This window comes from Leucopleurus acutus (assembly GCF_964270905.1).
Source record: "Leucopleurus acutus genome assembly, chromosome: 1".
NCBI lineage: Eukaryota > Metazoa > Chordata > Mammalia > Artiodactyla > Delphinidae > Leucopleurus > Leucopleurus acutus.
In genome coordinates, this window is record NC_139142.1 from 40,073,920 (window position 1) to 40,100,788 (window position 26,869).

The 26,869-nt window shown below is 35.6% G+C and overlaps 1 protein-coding gene across 2 annotated transcripts in view; it reads right to left on the reverse strand.

Annotated features, from left to right (window-relative positions):
• The window catches only part of MNAT1 (MNAT1 component of CDK activating kinase), a 214,990-nt gene that overhangs the window by 70,874 nt on the left and 117,247 nt on the right, over positions 1–26,869 (reverse strand). For both annotated transcript variants that reach the window (XM_082855168.1, XM_082855167.1), the window contains exon 7: positions 21,869–21,990. In XM_082855168.1, the coding sequence (XP_082711294.1) occupies positions 21,869–21,990 (122 nt within the window). The remainder of the gene's footprint in view (positions 1–21,868; positions 21,991–26,869) is intronic.

A 26,869-nucleotide genomic window follows, 5' to 3' on the forward strand; every position in this document is an offset into this window, starting at 1 on the left:
ATTTGGGGGCTTGATGGGATAGATAAGATGCTGACTTAAATGAAAATATAAAATTTTTGAAGACCCCCACCCAAAAAGGGCAAAGCAATCATAATCAGAAATCTAAAGAAACATAATCATTGTACAATCATGGCCCAACTGAAAATAATATTTATGTATTTACCATGGAAATAGTGAATACTGATTTAATTTTAAAACTGTGATATAACTGTATTGGGAAATAATAGGAGAAGTGAAATAAGAATAGAGAAGGAGTTTTAGAGGGCTAAATCTTCATCTCTCAATTAGGATGTCAAGAGGCAGGTCTAAAACTGGAAATCAAGAAACTACAGTATAACTGTATGATTTAGAAATATACAGATAAATAGGACAACAAAAATTAAGATGTAGAAGCTGGGCAGAGTCAAAACTGGTCATCTGATCCACATTTTACCATCTTATTGAGAATTTTCCTTTCAGAAACATTGATCCCTTCAAATATTTTTCATAAACTAAAAAATGATTAACTATCCCTTCTGAACATAAGTAGGACATATTTAGTCAAAAAAGTTACTGGTACTATCTTGGAACCAGAGGGGAGTGACTATTAGAAATTGGAGTAAGCACCAAAGAAGAAGAGTGAGAAATGGTGAAAGAAACTGAATCCTGGTCAGATCACTGGAGCCCTGCATCAAGTCTCACTTGAAGCTATTCCTTCCCTTTCCCTATTGGCCAATAAAGTTCACTTATTATTTAAGGCAAAAAAAAAAAGATTAACCAACCATGTTCATTCTGCTTTCCCAAAGCATAACCAGTTGTTTTCCAGACCCAACAATCACAATTCTTTTAACCAAAGGAGGATCTAATTCCTGACCCGTGCTTATTTCTATTGCTCTTATTTTTTTCAAATCTAAGTCTGTACATTCTTCTGAAATCAGTATGACCAAATATGATGGAGAATTTATTTTTATGACTAAATTGACAAGACTTGGTATTACAGAAACATGAGACAGGATCCCATCCTCAGGGCCAACTCTTATCAGGCAACTGTACACTTAGCATATTGGACAGCCAGAGCAGATCATTTTTCATCACACCTGCTCCTTTATACAACAAAATTATTTTCTGTAATAATCATGAAATGAAAAATAATAATGCAGAAAAGACACAAATTTTTTCTTCTATTGGATTTTGTACACATTATGCCACTAAAAATTTTTAAATAAAAATAAAATTCACACAACAAAAGAGGAAAAAGTAACAGACAAAAATACCCATTCATTGGGCTTCCCTGGTGGCGCAGTGGTTGAGAGTCCGCCTGCCGATGCAGGGGACCCGGGTTAGTGCCCCAGTCTGGGAAGATCCCACATGCCGCGGAGCGGCTAGGCCCGTGAGCCATGGCCGCTGAGCCTGCACGTCCGGAGCCTGTGCTCCGCAACGGGAGAGGCCGCAACAGTGAGAGGCCTGCGTACCGCAAAAAAAAAAAAAAAAAAAACCCACTAATTATACTAATTTAATTTTTGAAAACAGGAAAATATTTGTAAGTACATAAAAGATTGTCACATCATAGTTTCTGTTTTGAGTTTTACTTATGCAAATTTGTCAGTGAATTCATTAAAGTTGATCTTCCTCGTATATTCATGTTCAATAGGGAATAAAGCCAGATATTTCCATTTATCTTTGCTCATAATAAACTGAAGAATATTTTTTGTTAATTTTAATTTCGAGTTTTTTTCTTTAAGCAACAGATATCCAAATAGCTAGAAAATATCTTAATGATAAGTTTGATAATCTTATAAAATAGCTATTTCACAATAAATTCCAGAAATTGCAATAATGTTCATGTCTTTGCTTCTTTAGGATTTTTTTCTAGCAATTTTCAGGTGTCCCATAGTCGAAAAGCTTTAAACAAAAATAAATACTCCAAGAACTTAAGTTCTATTTCTTCATCTCTACAATCACTAGACTATCAGTTCACTCCAAATCTACCACTTAAACTCAGAAATATTTAATACCATGGGGGAACTGGAAAGAGAAATTTTGCCAGAAAGGAGTCAGAAGGATTCTAAAATCTGACAAACTTACTCTTGAGTGAGGCTAAATGTAGATGGGTTCGTCAGCAGTGGCGGGGGGTGGTGATGTTCTGGGGCTGACTATAAAACTGGGAGTTCTCTGATTACACCTCTGTATACAACACAATATTATTCAGGAACAAAGAATAAAGATGTGCTCATTGGAAGCTTACTTATATACTATGAAATCAAAAGTAATAACAGCAATTGTTTAGAACTTGGACCAAAAGAAGATGTTTTCAGGAAGGAGTATTTGAAAACCAACATTGTTTAGAACTGCTAGTACATGCTGATTAAAAACAAACAAACAAAAAAACCAGACTGACTTTTTATTGGTTTTATTATTTTTTTTTAATTCTCTACAGATAATGCAACCTTATTGCCTGCATCTGGCTGGGATGGACCATTCCTACCACCCCACCCTTGCTACACCTCTGCTATCAGGGCACCAACCCAAAACTTACATAAGCTCCAACCCAAAAGCTTGTGAGTCACAATGCCCAACTCAGTCCTATTTTCCTCATGGGGGAAAAAATGGAGGCTGAAAACTTGGCTCATACTTAGAGCAGAATAATTTTTTTAAGTTACAGGATTTTAAAAATATACAAATTTTAAAATGCACACACGAACTCAAAATTAGGTAAACAAAAGCTTTTCAATTTCAACCAACTGCCCCTTGAAACAGTGAAATGGGCTTATTTCTATAGGATTTACCAATGACCTTTTTTTAAAATTAGTTTTTATTGGAGTATAGTTGTTTTACAATGTTGTGTTAGTTTCTGCTGTACAGCAAAGTGAATCAGCTATATGTATACATATATCCCCACTTTTTTGGATTTCCTTCCCATTTAGGTCACCAAAGAGCACTGAGTAGAGTTCCCTGTGCTATACAACAGGTTCTCATTAGTTGTCTATTTTATATATAGTAGTGTATATATGTCAATCCCAATCTCCCAATTCATCCCACTCCCACTTCCCCCTCCCACGGTATCCATATGTCCATTCTCTACGTCTGTGTCTCTATTTCTTATAGCAGAATAACTTTGTTTTCATTTTTTTGAGAATAAAACAAGCAAAGTTGATATATAAACTCATTGCCTTTAAATATACTATCTGAAATTAAAACAATCTAAAAGCGTAATAAAAATAAAGCTCATTCAGTGGCTTCCCTGGTGGCACAGTGGTTGAGAGTCCGCCTGCCGATGCAGGGGACGTGGGTTCGTGCCCCGGTCCGGGAAGATCCCACATGCCGCGGAGCAGCTGGGCCCGTGAGCCATGGCAGCTGAGCCTGCGCGTCCGGAGCCTGTGCTCCGCAACGGGAGAGGCCACAACAGTGAGAGGCCCGCGTACAGCAAAAAAAATAAAATAAAATAAAATAAAAATAAAGCTCATACAGATTTTGAAAGCTCTGTAAGTGGAATGGCCTTGGCCATAAGGTACCGCAGAGAAAAAGTATCCTAAGAGACTAAAAATCTAGTCTTAGCTTTGCACTACCCAGAGATGTGACTCTGAGTACAGAAGCATTTCCTTCTTTGGCCTCTACTGTAGTGAACTCATGACAGTTCACTCTCCCATAAAAGAGAAGAGCTGCTAAGGATTTTTCCCAGTTCTTGCAGCCTCTTTAGAAACATATATTTTTTTTAATATTTGATAAATAACTGAACTTAAAGCAACTCACACAACTGTCTTGCCCCAGAGAGTGCTTCCCCCTAGTCTCCCTTATCACATTTAAATGGCAATTTTGTACCTCAGATATAACCCTGGGAGCAACTTTTTAGTAACCCTGCACACGACATCCAATCCATCAAATATTCTCTATTTTATGCTATCAAAATTATATTCATATTTTGACCACTTTCTCAGCAACTACACTGTTACCATCTTAGTATAAGCCACTACCATCTTAACTAAGACAGTTGCAAGTTTTCTTGTTTTCTCTCCACCATCCATTCTCCTATAACAGACCTTTCTAAATGTAAGTCACATGACACACCTTTGTTCAAAATTCTATGACATCTTCTTCACAGTAAAATCCCAAGTCTTGACCATCATCTAAAAAAAAACCTTACATGGTCTAACTGGGCCCAGCCTGCCTTCTTATATAAAAACCTGCTACCACTCTGACCTCATCTCCTGCTATTCCCCAATTCACGCTACTCCAGGCACTGAACTCCTTTCTCATCTTCATACACATGCCCATCTCAGGGCCATTGTACTTAAGAGTTCCTCTGCCTATCCCCATTATATCACATGATTAGCTTCTCTGCTTAATTCATGTCTGTTCAAATATCATCCTACAAAAGATTCCACCCCAACCTATGTAAAAATAGCGCTCTACACCAATCACTACATATCCCTTTATCCTGCGGTTATTTGTCTTTTGAAGACAAATAACCGCAGGATAAAGTATTTTGATACTGCCATCTAACAAATTCATCAGTGTATTTATATTGTTCATTTCACCCCAATATAATGTAAGCTTCATAACAGTGGGTGCTTCCTCTGTTTTGCTCACTGTTGTTTTTTTAGTACCTAGAAGAGTAACTGACACACAGGAGGTGCTTCATAATCGAATGAGTGCTAATCAAATGAATAACAAGAGTAAAAAAAAAAACTGCTGAATAATCAATTATTTTCTCAATTAACATGAGCTAAATACTATGAGGTTTCGTTTCCCAACAGAAACAATTACATATAGATATACAGAGTCAATTGAATTTTATAGCGATTTGGGGGGAACTGAGCAAATTCCAATAATAAACAGAACTTCCTTTTTTAGGGTCCTGCAGAAATCTGAATTAAAACTATATTTCATTGTCATAATTTACAGTTATAATTTTATTACTAAACTAAATAATTTAGTTTATTTAGTGCTGATTTTCTGAGATTAATTTTGGAGTATACATATTTTTTAATTAATACTATGACTGAATACTTTTAAAGTCCTTACTACAAACGACTATTCTGGAATCAACTGCATAATTACATTTCCTCAGTGACCCTGTAATCTCGTGAGCATTTACTCTAGACTAAACAGCCTCATTCAGCTGCCCTGTGTCTGACGGTCGATGAAAGAAGCTTGTTTGACAACTGCTTCAAGCAGAAACATATTTTTTTCCATGACTGTAAAAAAAAGATTTAAAACTTAGCAGACTAGTGCCAGACTAGAAGATTAAGCAAAAGATTCATGATAGATGTGAGTTGATTTCTTTCTAATTCAAATGCCAGCAAAAACAGATACTAAAGACATTTTGCTGTCATAGCTATAAAAAAAGTTAATTTAGTAATACTTTCATAATTACACCAAAGTATATATCATATATTATATACACATACATATTGCAATTTTTGTGAGTTTTGTACTTCTCCGTATTCTTTGATTTTCTGGTACCCCTGAGAATTTTTCCAAAACTAATGTATAAACTTAAGTGTACAGGATTCAAAACAAACATAAAACAAAACAAACACCTTTTCTCCATTCCTAGACAATCCATGTATAATAAGTCAATAGGTAAAGACTTTGACCAAAAAATAGAAATTCTACAACATGATTTTAAAAAAATACTTCAACATAAAAGAAAAATCACTTAATCAACCAACAACTTAATGATGAAACACTTGAAGGATTCAACAACAACGACAAAAAAATGAGACACAAGAAACTGCAATTATCAAAACTGTATAACACCAAGTTAAGAAGTTCTAGCCAAATGCAATAAAATATGAAACTGAAATCAGAGACAGAGCATTTAAAAGAAAAAAATTGTTTTTTCAGGTGACTGGATTCCAGATAAAACCCCAGATAGTCACCTTAAAAAACAAAATTATCAGTAAAACAGCTATATACAAAATGAAAATATATTTAACCAAGAACCAGTAAGAAAGCATAATGAAAACAATTTTATAACAGCATCATAAGTACGATGTAGCAAAAATTAATTTCCAAGAAATGTGTCAGATATATGAAAACTTAATAAATTTTAAAAGTCCACTCTTTCCGTATCAGTTTATAAGTTTAAAGCAATTCCAAATAAAATACCCAAAAAAGGGGTGTTTGGTTGTATCTAGTGGGTAATAGGGATGGCCGTGTCTTAGTTGTTAAGGTGTTTTGGTTCGCTTTGTTTGATTACTTGTTTCATAATATTCTATAATGAAAATTTTCAAACGTACAGAAAACTTGAAAGAACTGTAGGGTGCTTTGTTGCTTTGGCCAACAAAGTTTACTTGGAAGAACATATGTATAAAAATGCTAAGAACACTTTGAAAAAGATAAGTAGCAAAGGAAGACTTGCCCCACTCTGGTAGGCAGAATTCTGGGATGGCCCCCAAGATTCCCACCCTCTTGTGTGCAGCCCTGCATGATTTTGTCCCCATGGATATGATGGATTTCAATCCTTAGATTATATCACAAGAGGGATTTTGCAAACGTAATTTAGATCTCGAATTGGTTGATTATAAGTTAATAAAAAGGGAAATTATCTAAGTGGGCCAAACTTAAACAAGTAGGACCCCTTAAAAAAGGAAGAGATTTTCTCCTGTTAGCACTGAAGAAGATGGAAGCCACTGTGAGTTCTACACTGGCAAGAAACCTAATTCTACCAATAATATGAATGAGCTTGAAAGACAGCCCCCCAGACCTCGCTTACATGGACCCACAGCACCTGCTGACACTTTGATCACAGCCACATGCAATCTGAGTATACGATCCAAGTAACCCATGCCCAGACTCATAATCCACAGACACTGATAATAAATGAGATAAAATGGATGTTGTTTTAAGCCACTTAAATCTGTGGTAATTTGATACACAGCAATAGAAAATAAATATACAACTTAATACTAAAACATATCATGAATTTAAATGAATAATAATGTGATATGGTTAAAAAATGGAAACAAAGATTATTGGAAAAGAAAGGTCAGTGGACCAAAGCCCTAGTATGTTAATCTAAAACATGAATGGAAAAAAGAAGGACTACTGAATAAATTATTCTGGGCCAACTGATTTACTAGTTGAAAAAAACAGAGTAAAGATTCTTTTATAGCTCCTTACAAATAAATAAATTCCAGATGGATTAAGTGATTACATGTAAATATCAAAGCTACCTAAAAATTAGAATATAAATAAATATATATAAAGTTTTGTGTTGGTTTAGGACTTCTTAAGCAGAAGAGCAATGGAAAATTAGCTGGACGTCATTAATATATTTTACTGCTCAAAGATTAAACCTACTTCACATAAAGCACACACACACACACACACACACACACACACTGGAATGTTACTCAACCATAAAAAAGAATGAAATCCTGCCATTTGCAACAACGTGGATTAACCTAGAGAGTATTATGCTTAGTGAAATAAGTCAGAAAAAGACAAAAGCTGTTATTAACAGAGCTTTGGAATCTAAAAAATAAAACAAATGAATGTACATAACAAAACAGAAACAGACTCACAGATATAGAAAACAAAATAGTGGTTACGAATAGGGAGAGGGAAGAGGGAGGGGCAAGATAGGGGTATGGGATTAAGAGATGCAAGCTACTATGTATAAAATAGAAAAGGAACAAGGATATACTGTACAGCAAAGGGAAACATAGCCATTATTTTGTAATAAACTTAAAGGGAATATAGTCTATAAAAATACTGAATCACTATGCTATAACCTGAAACTAATATAATATTGTAAATCAACTACATTTCAATTAAAACAAAAATAGGCACGAAGTCAATCATGGCCATAAAAAGTCAAAAAAGAAAAACATAAGATATCAAACGTTAATAGTCTTACTATATGGCTGACATATAAATAAGGAAAAATGCTACTCCAATAGAAAGGGAATAAGGGGCATAAACAGACAATTCATGCATAGGGAGGAAAAGAGGGAAAGAAATTACTGAGGGGACTGTGCCACTATTGTAAAGGTGCCTCCTAAGGAAATGGAACAGCACATGCAATGGCACAAAAATTTGTGAGACACCATGAGGTTCTTAAGAAACACCAAGTATGAGAGGACCAGGACATATGGCTACAAAGGTAGATAGGGGACAGATTATGTAGATAATGATGAGCCACTGAAGAATATTAATAATAGAGAGACATTCCCAGATTGATATATTAGAAAGTTTTCTCTGGCAAAAATGAGGAAGACTTAAGGAGGGAGACTAAGAGAGTGTTATAACAAAAAATTTTTTAGAATATATTTCATACCTCATCTCAAATTCTTGACATATAAAGTTCCAATTTATCAATTTTTAAGAGCAAAAGAATGATCACAAAAAGTATCTCCAGGGTTGGTATAAACCTTCCAGACTTCAGAAAATACTACAAAGCTACAGTAATCAAAACAGCATGGTATTGGCACAAAACCAGACATATAGATCAATGGAACAGAATAGAGGGCCCAGAAATAAGCCCACACACCTATGGCCAATTAATCTGCAACAAAAATGTCAAGAATATACAATGGAGAAAAGACAGTCTCTTAAGTGAGTGGTGTTGGGAAACCTAGACAGCTAAATGTAAATCAATGAGATTATAACACTCCCTCAAACTATATACAAAAATAAACTCAAAATGGTTTAAAGACCTAAATGTAAGACATGACACCATAAAAATCCTAGAAGAGAACATAGACAAAACATTATTGACACAAATCATAGCAGTATTTTCTTAGATCAGTCTCCCAAAGCAAAAGAAATAAGCAAAAATAAACAAATGGGATGTAATCAAACTTAAAAGCTTTTGCACAGTAAAGGAAACCATAAACAAAACAAAAGACAGCCTACAGAATGGGAGAAAATATTTGCAAATGATGCAACTAACGGGGTTAATATCCAAAATATACAAACAGCTCACACAACTCATTATCAAAAAAACAAACAACCTAATCAAAAAATAGACAGAAGACCTAAAGAGACATTTCTCCAAAGACATATGGATGGCCAACAGTCACATGAAAAGATGCTCAACATTGCTAATTATTAGAGAAATGCAAATCAAAACCACAATGAGGTATCACCTCACACAGGCCAGAATGACTATCATCAGAAAAGTCTACAAATAATAAATGCTGGAGAGGGTGTGGAGAAAAGGGAACCCTCTTACACTGTTGGTTGGAATGTAAGTTGGTGCAGCCACCATGGAAAATAATATGGACGTTCCTTAAAAACCTAAAAATAGAGCTACCATATGATCCAGCAATCCCACTCCTAAGGATCTATCCACACACACAATGGAATATTACTCAGCCATAAAAAGGAATGAAATATTGCCATTTGCAGCAACATGGATGGACCTAGAGAATATCATGCTAAGGTGAAATAAGTCAGACAAAGACAAATATTATATGACATTACTTATATATGGAATCTAAAAAATAATACAAATGAATCTATAGACAAAACAGAAACAGACTCACAGACATAGGAAACATACTTATGGTTACCAAAGGGGAAAGAGGGGGGGAAGGATAAATTAGGAATATGGGATTAACAGGCACAAACTACTATATATAAAATGGATAAGCAACAAGGATTTACTCTACAGCACAGGGAATTATATTTGATATCTTATAATAACCTATAACGGAAAATAATCTGAAAAATACTTATATATAACTGAATCACTTTGCTGTACACCTAAAACTAATGGAAGGAAGGAAGGGAGGGAGGGAAAGAATCTCCAGGGTTACTGTGAAGGTGGATCTTCTATTTTAGGGGAACTATATCTTATCCTATTCCCTCAAGAATGAACATTTTAATTGTTTTGCCAATAACAGTAATGGATTCGTAACAGGTCAGTTACTTCTGTTCAGCAATTTGATTTTTATCAGTGTAGTCTACAGCCACACAAGAAAACAAAATTGATAGGTACTGATGAAGATCAAATAAGAAACCTTCTAATTATCATCAGGTTCTACTATTATTACAACCACAATTTTTTTCACAAGTGATTTCATAATAATAGCTAAATAATCTTATCAACTGGTTAGGAAGGACTCTAGATAGTAAACTATCACAGTTTAAGTCTATTTTTTAAAGCTCTCATAGTTGATAGCACAGGACTTACATCAGTTATGTTAACAGAAGAGACAGAAATGAATGTGTGCACTTGGCTACGACACTCTACCACAAAGAAACATACAAAAATGTTCTACAGAAATGAAGATTAAAATTTTATTCTACAGAAATCTGGTAGCAAATGGTTTCATTTAAATTCACAAATAAGTAAAAGTGAAAAATATACATCTTAAAGATTATAGCTTATAACAGTTGTTCCTTATTTCTGGAATAGGTTCATGAATGAAAAGTTCATATTAAATAAATCACATATTTTTAAATCAGTAGTGATATTTGACTAAATAATTTGAAATTGATGAATAAAACTGATAATCCTTGTAATTTATATTAGTTAAGGGAAATATTTTTCTTTGGGTGGGAAGTAGTAAAATATTAACTAGAAAGCCAGTTGGTTATTAAAAAGACACTCTCACAGTGCCAATCAATGAGACTTTACTAAACTAACCACTAAAGCTGCAGTCTGGGGAATTTCAATTAGCAGTTAAGTTTTCCCAATGCTTGCTCCCACTGGCACAGAGTTAATAAAACATGTTTACGTATTTCCTTGAGCAAACCAGAAAAGTACTGCCAGTGCAATTCGAACTATAATTATATATTCATAATACCCTCCTGAATGAGAAATTCTCATTTATTCTTCATCTACTTCTAAAGTTTAACTAACTTTAGAAAAGATTCCAGTAAAAATCACCTAAAATCTCATGGCAATGTACTTCTGATTTTGTCCTTTATCTAAGTTATCCATGAGGACAAAAAAGTAGTTCTTTGGAGACACAATGCCTCCTAAGACCTTATGCCACATACTCCCAAAAATATATAATTAAAATTATTTTGAAAGTGCCTGCATTCATAGTTTTGCACCAACTAAAGTGAAGCTACAAAGTGTAGTATTCTTAACTTCTTCATTTCATACAGATTTCAAAGCAAATATAAGAAAATGGAAATAAGGTAATGTATTCTCTATTTGCCTCTAGAGAAACTGAACTTGTTTCCTCTGTAGGATAAAATAACACAAAATGGAAAATTTGTTGTAACAGGAAAAGAAAAGAGAGAGGAGTAGAAGCTAGAGTTTTATGGGAAGGGGGAGAGCCCGTTGTAAAAAGATTAACTGGGGCTTATTAGATGTAATCTTCTAACAAAAATATGGACAACCCTTAGAACAGATGTGTAACTACTATACCTTAAGTCAACTAAAGTTTATATTCCTGTACCTTAAGAGTAGCACCTTTGTAGATACCAAATTATTCTTTGAAAAGTCACTTCACAGAGTAACTTCTTCAGTTTCTTTCTATATGTTTCTGAAAATTAGATTATGTAAAAATACATTTTTAAATCTAAAATAATTTCTAAAAAGGAAGAAAGCAATATAGCTTCAAATAATAATTCCAGAAAAGAAAATGAACTAGCAAAGTAAGAAATCTATTTAGGATTTATTTTGGCAAATGTTTAAGTATGAAGTCATAACATGTCACCAAAGAGACCACCTGAGCTAATTCATCCTGGCTCCCAAAAAGAAACTGTCTGTGTAGAATTCAATCCCTTACAGAACTTCCCTTATGGCACAGTGGTTAAGACTCTGCACTCCCAATGCAGGGGGCCCAGGTTCAATCCCTGGTCAGGGAACTGGATCCCACATGCACGCCGCAACTAGGAGTTCACATGCCACAGCTGGGGAGCCCACCTACCGCAACTAAGACCCAGGCAACAAAATAAACAAATAAATAAAATATTATTTGAAAAAAAGAATTCAATCCCTTTCTTAAGATACAAGGCTGATGAGAAGGAAGGTGTGAGACACATTCTATTTTGGTAGATACTTCTACATCAAGAAGAAGTCAATGTTTCTTTAGCAATTCTGACATCACTATGGATGACCTAGAAATTCTTCCCCTACTTAGCCACAGAAGCTAAAAGAAACTTATAATCAAGGTCCATTGCTTGAAATACATACAAACTCATAATCAGAACAATTTGTCTTCTTAAATGTTGTGGATACAGAATATATTGTACAGTCTTTGTTGAGAGAGACAAAAGTATACTTCTAGAATTCTGGAACTAACTATATTTTAAATAGTCAATAATTAATGAAAGCCCCCCAACCACTAAAACTAAACAAAATAAAACCATGATCCAGCATCCTTTATTTAGGATCAAATAAGATTTTAGATATGAAAAACTTGGGAAAAGTACAAACACTATAGTTATACCTTATGTAAATTGTGCTTACCCTACTTTTTTTTTTATAAATTTACTTACTTATTTACTTATTTATTTATTTTTGGCTGCATTGGGTCTTCATTGCTGTGTGTGGGCCTTCTCTAGTTGCGGCGAGCGGGGGCTACTCTTCGTTGCAGTGCGCAGGCTTCTCATTGCAGTGGCTTCTCGTTGCGGAGCATGGGCTCTAGGTGCACGGGCTTCAGTAGTTGTGGCTCGCGGGCTCAGTAGCTGTGGCACACAGGCTCAGTAGTTGTGGCTTGCGGGCTCTAGAGCACAGGCTCAGTAGCTGTGGCACACGGACTTAGTTATTCCGCGGCATGTGGGATCTTCCGGACCAGGGCTCAAACCCGTGTCTCCTGCACTGGCAGGTGGATTCTTAACCACTGTGCCACCAGGGAAGCCCTACCCTACATTTTAAAATTCAAACCACAATAGTAAAGACAGAAGTAAAACAAAAAGGGCTCCAAACAATCAAAAGTGTTGCCAAAGCTTATTCAATTTTAAAATTTTACTCAAAACAAGAAAAAAAGAAAACAGTCAATCAAGCTACTCTATTTTACAGAGACTTCTAACAGGGTTAGCTAAATATTAACATACAAATATACAGCAGCACCACCACCACAGCAGATTAAAAGAGGAAGATGAGGAGGATATTCCATTGAGTAGACCAAGTAAAAATCAGCAAAAATTGAACATGCACGAGGAAATGAACTATTAAAAAAACAGCCAAGACTCAGCTGCTGGGGTAGGGCAAAGGTTGGGTGCCACTAGAGGAGGAGTAAAAAACCTACTGCCACCCTCCCCAACCCTGTACTGACACAGAATAAAGCCTTCAATCACTGAGGAAAGGCAGGAAACCCACTCTTACCTAAACTAACATAATGATGCGAAGCAGAGGTTGAAAGAAGGGCAGGAAACTGTCTTATACCCAAGACTTCCCATCCCCACCATCACAAGGCAGAGCTCACCTGTGGGGTTGGGAGAGGATAGCAAACTCAACTGCATCCTGAAATAGGAGACAGAAGTTGTTTGCCTCTGGGGAAGAGAAAGGTACACTGAGAAAGCATCACTCTGTGGCTCTGGCACACAGACCTCCTGAAACAAAAACCTGAACAGGAGAACTAAGAAACCCCCTTGCTCCTACCACAAGACTCATTCCAAGTAAAAGGCAAGAGGAGCCTATCACTGAGGAGGGACACTGAGAGAGAGAAGCCCTTTCTGGCTCAAGCTTGCAGAGTCTGCTGAAAGCTGAGGGTGGAGCAAGAAGACTAAGAAAAACCCTCCAGCACTCCAGGCCTCACACTAGGTACAAAGTGGCAACAGGTCCTGGCTGGAAGAATCTGAAGCCTGTGATAGAGCAACAACCACCAAACTGAGATCAAACTACAGACTTGATACTCAACTCCTTACACTAATGGCCTAACAGAAAAAGGGACATAAATATTGCTGGCCATAAATATTATTTATCTCAGTCTCTACTGTTCTGTTGTACAATATTCAAAGAAAATTACAATAAACACAAGAAAGCAGGAAAAACAAATCTATTATTAAGGTATAAAATAGTCAATAGAATCAGACCCAGAGATGTTAGAACAATCAAAGAGGCACCTGAAAATAACATGATTACTAAGCTGAAGGACCTAGTGGAAAAAGTGGATAATATGTGAAAATTGACAGGGAATTTCAACAAAAGGATGGAAATTACAACAAAAGGAGTGAAATTACAACAAAAGGAGTGAAATGGAAATGCTAGAAATGACAACTGCAATATCAGAAAGAGTTCCTTTGATGAGCTTATCAGCAAAAGGGACATAGAAGAAGAATAAGTGAACTGTAAGGAAAGGACAAGAAGAATTATCCAAACTTATAAAACACAAAACTCAAGACTGAAAAACACAAAATACAGCATCGAAGAACTGTAAAACAACATCAGAAGGTCTTACCTATGTGAAATCAGAGTCTCAGAATGAAAACATAGAGAAAATGGGGCAGAAGAAATCTGTGAAGAGATACTGGCTGAGTTATTTACAAAATAAAAACAAATTATAGTCCCAAGATTTCAGAGAAACTTTTAAAGCTCAGAGAAACTATATCTTCATATATAATGTCACGTTATTATAGAAAATATACAGTAAAATCTTGCTTTTTTAATCCAATCTGGCAATTTCTGCCTATTATTTGGAGTATTTAGACCTGTTCTGTCAAACATGGTAGCCACTAACCATATGTGGTTATTTAAATTAAACTGAATAAAATTTAATATACAATTCTTCAGTTACACTAGGCATATTCAAATGCTCAGGAGAAGCATGCAACTGGTGGCTACTATACTGAACAGCACAGACATAGAATTCCCATTTCAGAAAGCTTTATTGGATAGTGCTTGTTTAGAACAATGTAATTACTGACATAGTTAACATTAAATCTACCACCATGCTATTTCTTTCCTAATTATACCATTTCTTCATTTTTTCCTCCCTTTTCCTGCCCTCCTTTTCACTAATGGAGTATTTTTAAGGATCTCATTATTTACTCTGTTACTTGCTTACTGTCTGTCCCTCTTTGTTTTACATTTTTAGTTGTTGCTCTAGGATTTATACTAAATATCTCCAAATACTATCATACCTCTTCATGCATAGTGTAGGAACAGTACAACAGCCAAGTTTTTCCCTCTTCCTATCCTTTGTACTAACAGTTGTACAGTTTATTTTTGTGTCTTATTATTCATGGCCATTTCCATAACCTTTCAAATGTAATTTTTTAAACAAATTTATTTATTTTATTTCTTTATTTTTGGCTGTGTTGGGTCTTCGTTGCTGTGCGTGGGCTTTCTCTAGTTGTGGCAAGTGGGGGCTACTCTTCATTGCAGTGCACGGGCTTTCACTGCGGTGGCTTCTCTTGCTGTGGAGCAGCATGGGCTCTGGGCGCACGGGCTTCAGTAGTTGTGGCTCGCAGGCTCTAGAGCACAAACTCAGTAGTTGTGGTGCACAGACTTAGTTGCTCCATGGGATCTTCCTGGATCAGGGCTCGAACCCGTGTCCCCTACATTGGCAGGTGGATTCTTAACCACTGTGCCACCAGGGAAGCCCTCAAATGTAATTTTAATAACAAAATTATTAGAAAAACCAACTGTAACAGAGGAGTACTTTCAACACTCTGTCCTCACTAATATTAAAAGTAAAGATTGTAAGAAAATTTATTTGAAAGATACAGAATTCTGGCCCCTGCTAACCCAATAAGAAATAAGAAATCAATGTCTATATCACTTATACCTTTTTACATAAAACCCAATATTGTCTGTCTTTTCAAGCTTCAATTTTAACATCCAGGCCAATTATTTGATATATTTGTTATCTAAAACTCAAAAGGGGTTTTAGGTTTTTTTTCACTTCCCCACGGCTTCATGCTTGGAGGCTGCAGGACTTTTAAGAGAATACAAAACTAAAGAAAATCTTAAGATCTACCAAAGAGCAGATAAGTGAATTATCTATAATTTTCACAGTATTTTGAACCTGGAGCCTCCACATTCATATGTAAAATACTACACTTTATGTTCAAGATTGCAGTTTGGGTTTTGAAGATGCCTGTAGCATTTATTATCTGTTTCACCTACCTTATTTTTACTATTGGGGTCTTTTTTTAAATTACTTTTTTATTACCTGGTTTCACCGTATCCATTACTTTCTTTTCACATTGTATTTTCTTTTAGTTTTTTTAAAAAATTTTTTAAATTTTATTTTATTTATTTTTTTATACAGCAGGTTCTTCTTAGTCGTCAATTTTATACACATGTCAATCCCAATTGCCCAATTCAGCACACCATCATCCAACCCCACCATGGCTTTCCCCCTCGTTGTGCATACGTATGTTTTCTACGTCTGTGTCTCAACCTCTGCCCTGCAAACCGGTTCATCTGTACCATTTTTCTAGGTTCCACATACATGTGTTAATATACGATATTTGTTTTTCTCTTTCTGACTTACTTCACTCCGTATGACAGTCTCTAGATCCATCAACGGCTCAACAAATGACTCAATTTCGGTCCTTTTATGGCTGAGTAATATTCCATAGTATATATGTACCACAACTTCTTTATCCATTCGTCTGTCGATGTTGCCTCCATGACCTAGCTATTGTAAATAGTGCTGCAATGAATATTGGGGTGCATGTGTCTTCTTGAATTATGGTTTTCTCTGGATATATGCCCAGTAGTGGGATTGCTGGATCATAAGGTAATTCTATTTTTAGTTTTTTAAGGAACCTCCATACTGTTCTGCATAGTGGAGAACAATTTACATTCACACCAACAGTGCAAGAGGGTTCCCTTTCTCCACACCCTCTCCAGCATTTGTTGTTTGTAGATTTTCTGATGATGCCCATTCTAACTGGTGTGAGGTGATACCTCATTGTAGTTTTGATTTGCATTTCTCTAACAATTAGTGATGTTGAGCAGCTATTCATGTGCTTCTTGGCCATCTGTATGTCTTCTTTGGAGAAATGTCTATTTAGGTCTTCTGCCCATTTTTGGATTGGGTTGTTTCTTTCTTTAATATTGAGCTACATGAGCTGTTTATATATTTTGGAGATTAATCCTTTCTCTGTTGATTCATTTGCAAATATTTTCTCCCATTCTGAGGGTTGTCTTTTCGTCTTGTTTATGGTTTCCTTTGCTGTGCAAAAGCTGTGAAGTTTCATTAGGTCCAATTTGTTTATTTTTGTTTTTATTTCCATTACTCTAGGAGATGGATCAAAAAAGATCTTGCTGTGATTTATGTCAAAGAGTGTTCTTCCTATGTTTTCCTCTAAGAGTTTTATACTGTCCGGTCATATATTTAGATCTAGAATCCATTTTGAGTTTATTTTTGTGTATGGTGTTAGGGAGTGTTCTAATTTCATTCTTTTACATGGAGCTGTCCAGTTTTCCCAGCACCACTTATTGAAGAGACTGTCTTTTCTCCGTTGTATATCCTTGCCTCCTTTGTCATAGATTAGTTGATCATAGATGCGTGGGTTGATCTCTGGGCTTTCCAACTTGTTCCATTGATCTACGTTTCTGTTTTTGTGCCAGTACCATACTGTCTTGATTACTGTAGCTTTGTAGTATAGTCTGAAGTCAAGGAGTCTGATTCCTCCAGCTCTATTTTTTTCCCTCAAGACTGCTTTAGCTATTCGGGGTCTTTTGTGTCTCCATACGAATGTCAAGATTTTTTTGTTCTAGTTCCATTAAAAAATGCCATGGATAATTTGATAGGGATTGCATTGAATCTGTAGATTGCTTTGGGTAGTATAGTCATTTTCACAATATTGATTCTTCCAATCCAAGAACATGGTATATCTCTCCATCTGTTGGTATCATCTTTAATTTCTTTCAGCAGTGTCTTATAGTTTTCTGCATACAGGTCTTTTGTCTCCCTAGGTAGGTTTATTCCTAGGTATTCTATTATTTTTGTTGCAATGGTAAATGGGAGTGTTTCCTTAATTTCTCTTTCAGATTTTTCATTATTAGTGTAGAGGAATGCAAGAGATTTCTGTGCATTAATTTTGTATCCTGCAACTTTACCAAATTCATTGATTAGCTCTAGTAGTTTTCTGGTGGCATCTTTAGGATTCCCTATGTATAGGGTCATGTCATCTGCAAACAGTGACAGTTTTACTTCTTTTCCAATTTGTATTCCTTTAATTTCTTTTTCCTCTCTGATTGCTGTGGCTAGGACTTCCAAAACTATGTTGAATAACAGTGATGAGAGTGGACAGCCTTGTCTCGTTCCTGATCATAGAGGAAATGCTTTCAGTTTTTCACCATTGAGAATGATGTTTGCTGTGGGCTTGTCGTATATGGCCTTTATTATGTTGAGGTAGGTTCCCTATATGCCCACTTTCTGAAGAGTTTTTATCATAAATGGATGTTGAATTTTGTCAAAAGCTTTTTCTGCACCTATTGAGATGATCACATGGTTTTTATTCTTCAATTTGTTAATATGGCGTATCACATTGATTGATTTGCGTATACTGAAGAATCTTTGCATCCCTGGGATAAATCCCACTTGATCATGGTGTATGATCCTTTTAATGTGTTGTTGGATTCTGTTTGCTCGTATTTTGTTGAGGATTGTTGCATCTATATTCATCAGTGACACTGGTTTGTAATTTTCGTTTTTTGTAGTATCTTTGTCTGGTTTTGGTATCACGGTGACGGTGGCCTCATAGAATGACTTTGGGAGTATTCCTTCCTCTGCAATTTTTGGAAGAGTTTGAGAGAACAGGTGTTAGCTGTTCTCTAAATGTTTGATAGAATTCACCTTTGAAGCCATCTGGTCCTGGACTTTTGTTTGTTGGAAAATTTTTCATCAGTTTCAATTTCATTGCTTGTGATTGGTCTGTTCATATTTTCTATTTCTTCCTGGCTCAGTCTTGGAAGGTTATTCCTTTCTAAGAATTTGTCCATTTCTTCCAGGTTGTCCATTTTGTTGGCATAGAGTTGCTTGTAGTAGTCTCTTAGGATGCTTTGTATTTCTGCGGTGTCTGTTGTAACTTCTCCTTTTTCATTTCTAATTTTATTGAATTGAGTCCTCTCCCTCTTTTTCTAGATGAGTCTGGATAATGGTTTATCAATTTTGTTTATCTTCTCAAAGGACAAGCTTTTAGTTTTATTGATCATTGCTATAGTTTGTTTCTATATCATTTACTTCTGCTCTGATCTTTGTGATTTCTTTCCTTCTGCTAACTTTGGGTTTTGGTTTTCTTCTTTCTCTAGTTCCTTTAGGTGTAAGGTTAGATTGTTTCAGATTTTTCTTGTTTCTTGAGGTAGGCTTGTATAGCTATAAACTTCCCTCTTAGAACTGCTTTTGCTGCATCCCATAGGTTTTGGATCATCATGTTTTTATTGTCATTTGTGTCTAGGTATTTTTTGAATTCCTCTTTGATTTCTTCAGTGATCAGTTGGTTATTTAGTAATGTATTGTTCAGCCTCCATGTGTTTGTGTTTTTTACATTTTTTTTCCCTGTAATTCATTTCTAATCTCATAGCATTGTGGTCAGAAAAGATGCTTGATATGATTTCAATTTCCCCAAATTTACTGAGGCGTGATTTGTGACCCAAGATGTGATCTCTCCTGGAGAATGTTCTGTGTGCATTTGAGAAGAAACTGTAATCTGCTGGTTTTCGATGGTTTTCGATAAATATCAATTAAATCTATATGGTCTATTGTGTCATTTAAAGCTTCTGTTTCCTTATTTATTTTTATTTTGGATGATCTGTCCATTGGTGTAAGTGAGGTGTTAAAGTCTCTCACTATTATTGTGTTACTGTCGATTTCCTCTTTTATAGCTGTTAGCAGTTGCCTTATGTATTGAGGTGCTCCTATGTTGGGTGCATATATATTTATAATTGTTATATCTTCTTCTTGGATTGATCCCTTGATCATTATGTAGTGTCCTTCCTTGTCTTTTGTAACATTCTTTATTTTAAAGTCTATTATATCTGATATGAGTATTGCTACTCCAGCTTTCTTTTGATTTCCATTTGCATGGAATATCTTTTTCCATCCTTTCACTTTCAGTCTGTATGTGTCCCTAGGTCTGAAGTGGGTCTCTTGTAGATAGCATATATATATAGGGGTCTTGTTTTTCTATCCATTCAGCAAGCCTGTGTCTTCTGGTTGGAGCATTTAATCCATTCACGTTTAAGGTAATTATCAATATGTATGCTCCTATGATCATTTTCTTCATTGTTTTGGGTTTGTTTTTGTAGGTCCTTTTTTTCTCTTGTGTTTCCCACTTAGGGAAGTTCCTTTAGAATTTGTTGTAGAGTTGGTTTGGTGGTGCTGAATTCTCTTAGCTTTTGCTTGTCTGTAAAGCTTTTGATTTCTCCATCGAATCTGAATGAGATCCTTGCCGGGTTGAGTAATCTTGGTTGTAGGTTCTTCCCTTTCATCACTTTAAGTATATCATGCCACTCCCTTCTGGCTTGTGGAGTTTCTGCTGAGAAATCAGCTGTTAACCTTATGGGAGTTCCCTTGTATGTTGTCATTTTTCCCTTGCTGCTTTCAATAATTTTTCTTTGTCTTTAATTTTTGCCAATTTGATTACTATGTGTCTCGGCGTGTTTCTCCTTGGATTTATCCTGTATGGGACTCGCTGCACTTCCTGGACTTGGGTGGCTAATTCCTTTCCCATGTTAGGGAAGTTTTCGACTATAATCTCTTCAAATATTTTCTCGGGTCCTTTCTCTCTCTCGTCTCCTTCAGTGACCCCTATAATGCGAATGTTGGTGCGTTTAATATTGTCCCAGAGGTCTCTTAGGCTGTCTTCATTTCTTTTCATTCTTTTTTCTTTATTCTGTTCCACAGCAGTGAATTCCACCATTCTGTCTTCCAGGTCACTTATCCATTCTTCTGCCTCAGTTATTCTGCTTTGATTCCTTCTAGTGTAGTTTTCGTTTCAGTTATTGTATTGTTCATCTCTGTTTGTTTGTTCTTTCATTCTTCTAGGTCTTTGTTAAACATTTCTTGCATCTTCTCGATCTTTGCCTCCATTCTTTTTCCAAGGTCCTGGATCATCTTCACTATCATTATTCTGACTTCTTTTTCTGGAAGGTTGCCTATCTCCACTTCATTTAGTTGTTTTTCTGGGGTTTTATCTTGTTCCTTCATCTGGTACATAGCCCTCTGCCTTTTCATCTTGTCTATCTTTCTGTGAATGTGGTTTTTGTTCCACAGGCTGCAGGATTGTAGTTCTTCTTGCTTCTGCTGTCTGCCCTCTGGTGGATGAGGCTATCTAATAGGCTTGTGTAAGTTTCCTGATCCACATTATACTCTTTGTGCTATTTTATTTTGTTAAGAAACAACTGTTTCTAGATTATGTTTTCATTCAGTAGTTTAGATTGAGACACCAGATCAAGATATGATTTACTCCATCCAACAAAGTTTATATCTATACTTTCCATAAGTACACAAATACCCATTTTTTCCCCTAAGACAGAATGTGATCATCTCCATCACTCACAAAAGCCATAATCCCAAGTTCATTTCCAAAATGGATGCATATATTACAGGTTTGGAGCCACTGGGCCAGCTCTACATCATACCCTTTGACAAAATATATTTTGTAGCTCATTTCTCATAAATATAATTTCACTATACAGAACAGACATTGAGTAAATCTACTCTTTTTCATGGCAAGGAGTTCAACTCTATTTTCACTGGCTTACTGCTGACTAAATTAAGCCCCTATTTCTAAAAAAAATACACAGTGAGCCGAAAATGAACAGCTACTTCAGTATGGCTGGCTGCCAATGACATCCTTAAAAGGGAACTAATACAATCCAGTCTCAATCTCAAAAGACCTAATAGGACCGTAGGAAAAATAACAGATTAACTTAGTATTAAGCACCATTCATTTCTTACAAAAGAGTAAAGTTCTATAAACTCAAAATCTAAGAATGCTAAAGTATCAGTTAAAAATGGCAACAACCAAGTCCTAAACATCAGTTCCTCAATGAGAAGTTCTTCTGAACACTTACCCAAGTCTTCCTAGCATCTCAAGCTCAGGAACTTGTGGCCCACAAGTCTCTATTTGCAGTGGTTGATATTCATATAGAGCTTCTTCAAGCTTCTGAATGGGTGGTAATGTAATATGTTGACCCTGTTAGAAAAATGAATGAAAATAATACTTTTTAATATTATTTTCATATTAATACTTATTTGCAGTCATTTTAAAGATGAGCTAAATTCCTCACATTAAAAATATTACCCATTATTCATTACATTACTGAAACCTGTATTATATAATTAACACATAGTCAGTGACACATGATTTAAAGGAAGAAAACTAAATCCATCATTAAATTAAAATTTAGCCTTAAAGAGTATAGCTGTTAAATGTCAATGGTAGAATTCAGGAAACATATAAGCATAGTCTATTCTCACATTTTTCTATTTTTATTATACAACTGTGACAGTTTTGGTAACCTGTGTTTTGTTGAAAGCTTTAGTTAAGGAAGGACACTAATGAAATTATTCTCTGCAAAGTTTTGCCACATAAATATCTATTCTCTTAAGTCTTTACAATGGAATTAAACTTACTTAAGAAATATGTGTATCTGATGTCTACTTACACACACACACACAAAATGAGGAATATTATGCTAAAAATTAAGTTGAATGGAATATCCATGTATTTTTCTGAAAAGAACTACTGGATAAATAAAATAAAAAGATCATACTTGATGAAAAATATACAAAATAAAATACCACTCAGCCACATAGCACCATTACACTGAGATTTATATATTTATTGTAATCTGAGCACATAATTCTAATTTTGAAAAATCTGTATTTTTTATATAGTCCATGTTTTCTGATTCTAACTCTAATTCTGTTATTTTTCTTGGTATAGTTCTCACCAGCTTCTCTATGTCCTAACTTTTTAATAAAAACTAGTTCTTACAGTTATTAATTCCAATGTTTTCTGGTTTATAATTTATTCCTCTTGTTACCTCCCTTAGTTTCCATTACTTAAATTACTAAGTTGGATACATAAAACATTTGTTATCTTTTATTTAAAGAAAAGAAAAGGTAAAAACCATGAATTAAAAGTGATACAGTGCAACTGAGGTGGTGAGGAACGACCACTGAGGATGTTTGCATATGACTCATGGTTCTTCTCTTCAACAAGTTTAATACCATGTAGCATTATCCTAGCTAGTTTACCATCATATTAATAGCTTCTCTGACACTGTGACCTCAAAACTCCTTCGGCAAACTCGGGCAAAGGACTTGAACAGACATTTCTCCAGAGATGTACAAATGGTCAACAAGCACCAAAAAAGATGTTTAACATCACTAGTCATTAGGGAAATGCAAATCAAAACCATGAGGATATAAAATTGCCCCTCAATATCCCTGAGGGGTCTGGTTCCACGTTGCCCCAGGGATACCAAAATCATGTATGCAGAAGTCCTTTATATAAAATGGCATACTAGCACAGTCAGACCTCCCTATCCCCAGATTCCTCATGCCTGGGTTCTGCATCCATGAATTCAACCAAACCCAGACTGAATTTCATGGCTGCTTGAAGCCATGGATGTGGAACCCACAAATACAGAGGGCCCAACTGTAGCACTTAACACCCACAGCTATTTAGGATGGCTATTATCCAAAACAAAAAAACACATAAAATAACAAGTGTTGGCAAGGATATGGAGAAATGGGAACTCATGTCCACTGCTGATGGGAATGTAAAATGGTGCAGCTACTATGGAAAACAGACAACAATTCCTCAAAAGATTAAAAGATTAAATATAAAATTACCATATAAGCCAACAACTCCACTTCTGGGTATACACCCAAAAGTAGTGAAAGGAGGAACTTGAACAGATATTTGTACACCCCTACTCATAGCAGCATTACTCACAATAGCCAAAAGGTAAAAGTAACCTTGTGTCCATCGATGGATAGTGAATAGGGTATTCACACGATGGACTATTATTCAGTCTTAAAAAAGGAAAGAAATCTGATACATGCTAAAACATGGATGAATCTTGGAGACATTATGCTAAGTGAATGAAATAAGCCAGTCACAAAAGGATAAATATTGTATGATTCCAATTATATGAGGTTCTTAGAGTAGTCGAATTCATAAAGACAGAAAGCAGAATGATGACTGCCAGAGGGTGTGGGGAGGCAGGGAATGAGGCATTACTATTTAAATGAGTACAGAGTTTTAATTGGAGAAGATAAAAAAAATCCTGGCGATGGGTGGTGGTGATGGATGTACACTGTGAACATACTTCAAAATAGTTAAAATGGTAACGTTTATGTAATATATATTTTACCACAATTTTTTAAAATGGGTTTCAGGACTTCCCTGGTGGCACAGTGGTTAGGAATCTGCCTGCCAGTGCAGGGGATACGGGTTCGAGCCCTGGTCTGGGAAGATCCCACATGCCACAGAACAACTAAGCCCGTGCACCACAACTACTGAACCTGTGCTCTAGAGCCTGCGAGCCACAACTACTAAGCCCACACGCCACAACTAGATGAAGCCCACCCGCCTAGAGCCCGTGCTCCGCAACAAGAGAAGCCTCCACAATGAGAAGCCCACGCACCTCAACAAAGAGTAGCCCCCACTTGCTGCAACTAGCAAAAGCCCGTGTGCAGCAATGAAGACCCAACGCAGCCAAAAATAAAATAAATAAAAAATTTTTGAAATAATAAAAATTCTTGGTGAAAATGAAAAATGTGTCTTTAAAAAAAATTAAAATTAAAAAAATTAAAATGGTTTTAGATATTCTGATTTGCTCATTTACCTGGCTGAAATAATACATATCAAAAATGAAATAAAAGTGAGATATATGGAAAGCTCCATTAGCATTATTTTAACTCTTAACCTCCATGTTTCAGAGCCTTTCTAAATAAACTTGAAACTGTCAAGCTAAATCTTGTACTACCTCTCAGTAATCCAATTTCTGAACAATGAATCTGAATACAGAGTATTACACAGGTTAAGAAGGGGCCTGCCTAAGCAAGACATTCTGAGTGACATTTTGACATCCCTGTTTCAAAGTGTCTTCTTCATAAGTTACTAAGTAATATATTCTCCTGTCACGTTATACAAAAAGTCCAGTATTACTGTCACATTTTTAGGTTAAAAAAAAAAAAGAAGATAAAGGAAACTGTAAGAATTTTAAAAGGACACCTATTATATTATAGTTATCCCATAACACAGTAATGCAGATTACTTTGATTACTCCATTTTCACATTACAAATTGGAAAGCAAGACCCAGGAAAGATGACACAAAATGGATAATTCCAAGAGCTGGAATATTTTCTAAGGAAGATAATATTCAAAAAAAAGACAGGCTCTCTTAAGTCATTAACGTGGGAATGAACACATTAAAAGTAATCATTCCCTAAATAGCAACAATGATGCCCAAGTTAAAAGTTATGATGTCGGGCTCCCCTGGTGGTGCAGTGGTTGAGAGTCCGCCTGCCGATGCAGGGGACACGGGTTCGTGCCCCGGTCCAGGAAGATCCCACATGCCTCTGAGCAGCCAGGCCCATGAGCCATGGCCGTTGAGCCTGCGAGTCCGGAGCCTGAGCTCTGCAACAGGAGAGGCCACAACAGTGAGAGGCCCACATACAGCAAAAAAAAAAAAAGTTATGATGTCATATAATCCAAAGTATTGTATGCAAGTTTGTGGGTACATAAAAGATCATACAATAAGAATAGCTAACATTATTTACTCAGTGCCAGGCACTGGTCTAAAGGCATTTAATGCATTATTTCTTTAGTATTCACAATAGTTTTATGAGATACATACTATCATCCCTACTTTACAAATGAGGAACAGGGGCTTAGATATGTGACTTAGCAAGGTCACACTGTAGGTAATGGCGGATTGAGGATTAAAAGCCAAGGGTGTCAGATTTTAAAGCCTGTGTTCTTTTCCCCTAACTTCCTTATTTTATGGATAAAGAAACTAAAACCCCTAAAATATAAATTTCTCCTAAGGTCACATAGTTAGAGTCTTATCTCCTAATTCCTGTCCAGTGTGGGCTCTACCATACCACACTGCCTATCAATATCCTATTTTTAGACAATATAATCACAGTTGCTCAATTTAAAAGTTTGATATTAATAAGTAAGTCCTAGATTGCTATACAAATTCTAATAATTTAGATATGGTCAAAATGCCATAAGTTCAAAAAGACAAATTTTTTTATTATAGCATTTAGAGAGAAATAAACATTACTCAGTGCTAATTCTATTTATCATGAGAATGAGAAAATAAAGTTCATAAGTGATACACAACCTAGTCTTCTAATATCCAATCTTTTCCCCCCAAAACTGGTGTGAGATAGATGCCAAGTTTCTCAAATCTAAAGCTGAGGAAGAACTTACAGTACAAATCACTGACATAATTAAGATTTAAAAAAAAAAAATCACCAAGAGACCAGCTATCTCAACAAGAAGTCCTATGAGGAAAATGTTAGGGGTTTTTAAGTGACTGGAGGCAAAACGGTGTTTAAAAGTTTCTGGATGCAAAATGAAAACGAAAGTGATATTTCTACACAAAACAGTAAGTGATATTATTCTAAATTATCAGGAAAAGAAGGATTCAGATTAAAGAAGTCACACTGTATGATGCAATAGTGATATTCAACACCTGAACTAAATTTGACTTGTCACCAAATGATATAGTATAGATTGAAGAGGGCTACAGAAAAATCAAAAGAGAGGAAAAATTAATGAAAGGTGGAAAACTGAAACAGTGCAACTTGTGCAAGACCTCAGAGGGCAGACAAAGTCTACAAAAGCAAGGCAATAAAGAAGACAACAATATCACTAGAGCAGTATGTGTGTCTTGAGACTATATGAAATAACAGGGGCAGAGAATGGATATATGGGGAAGTGGGGGCCGAAAGAGACTGAATCAGCATGGCACAGCTTACATTACAGCCAGAAAATATTCCAAGACTAATTTGAACTCATATGGTAAAAAATCAGACCTTTCAAAAC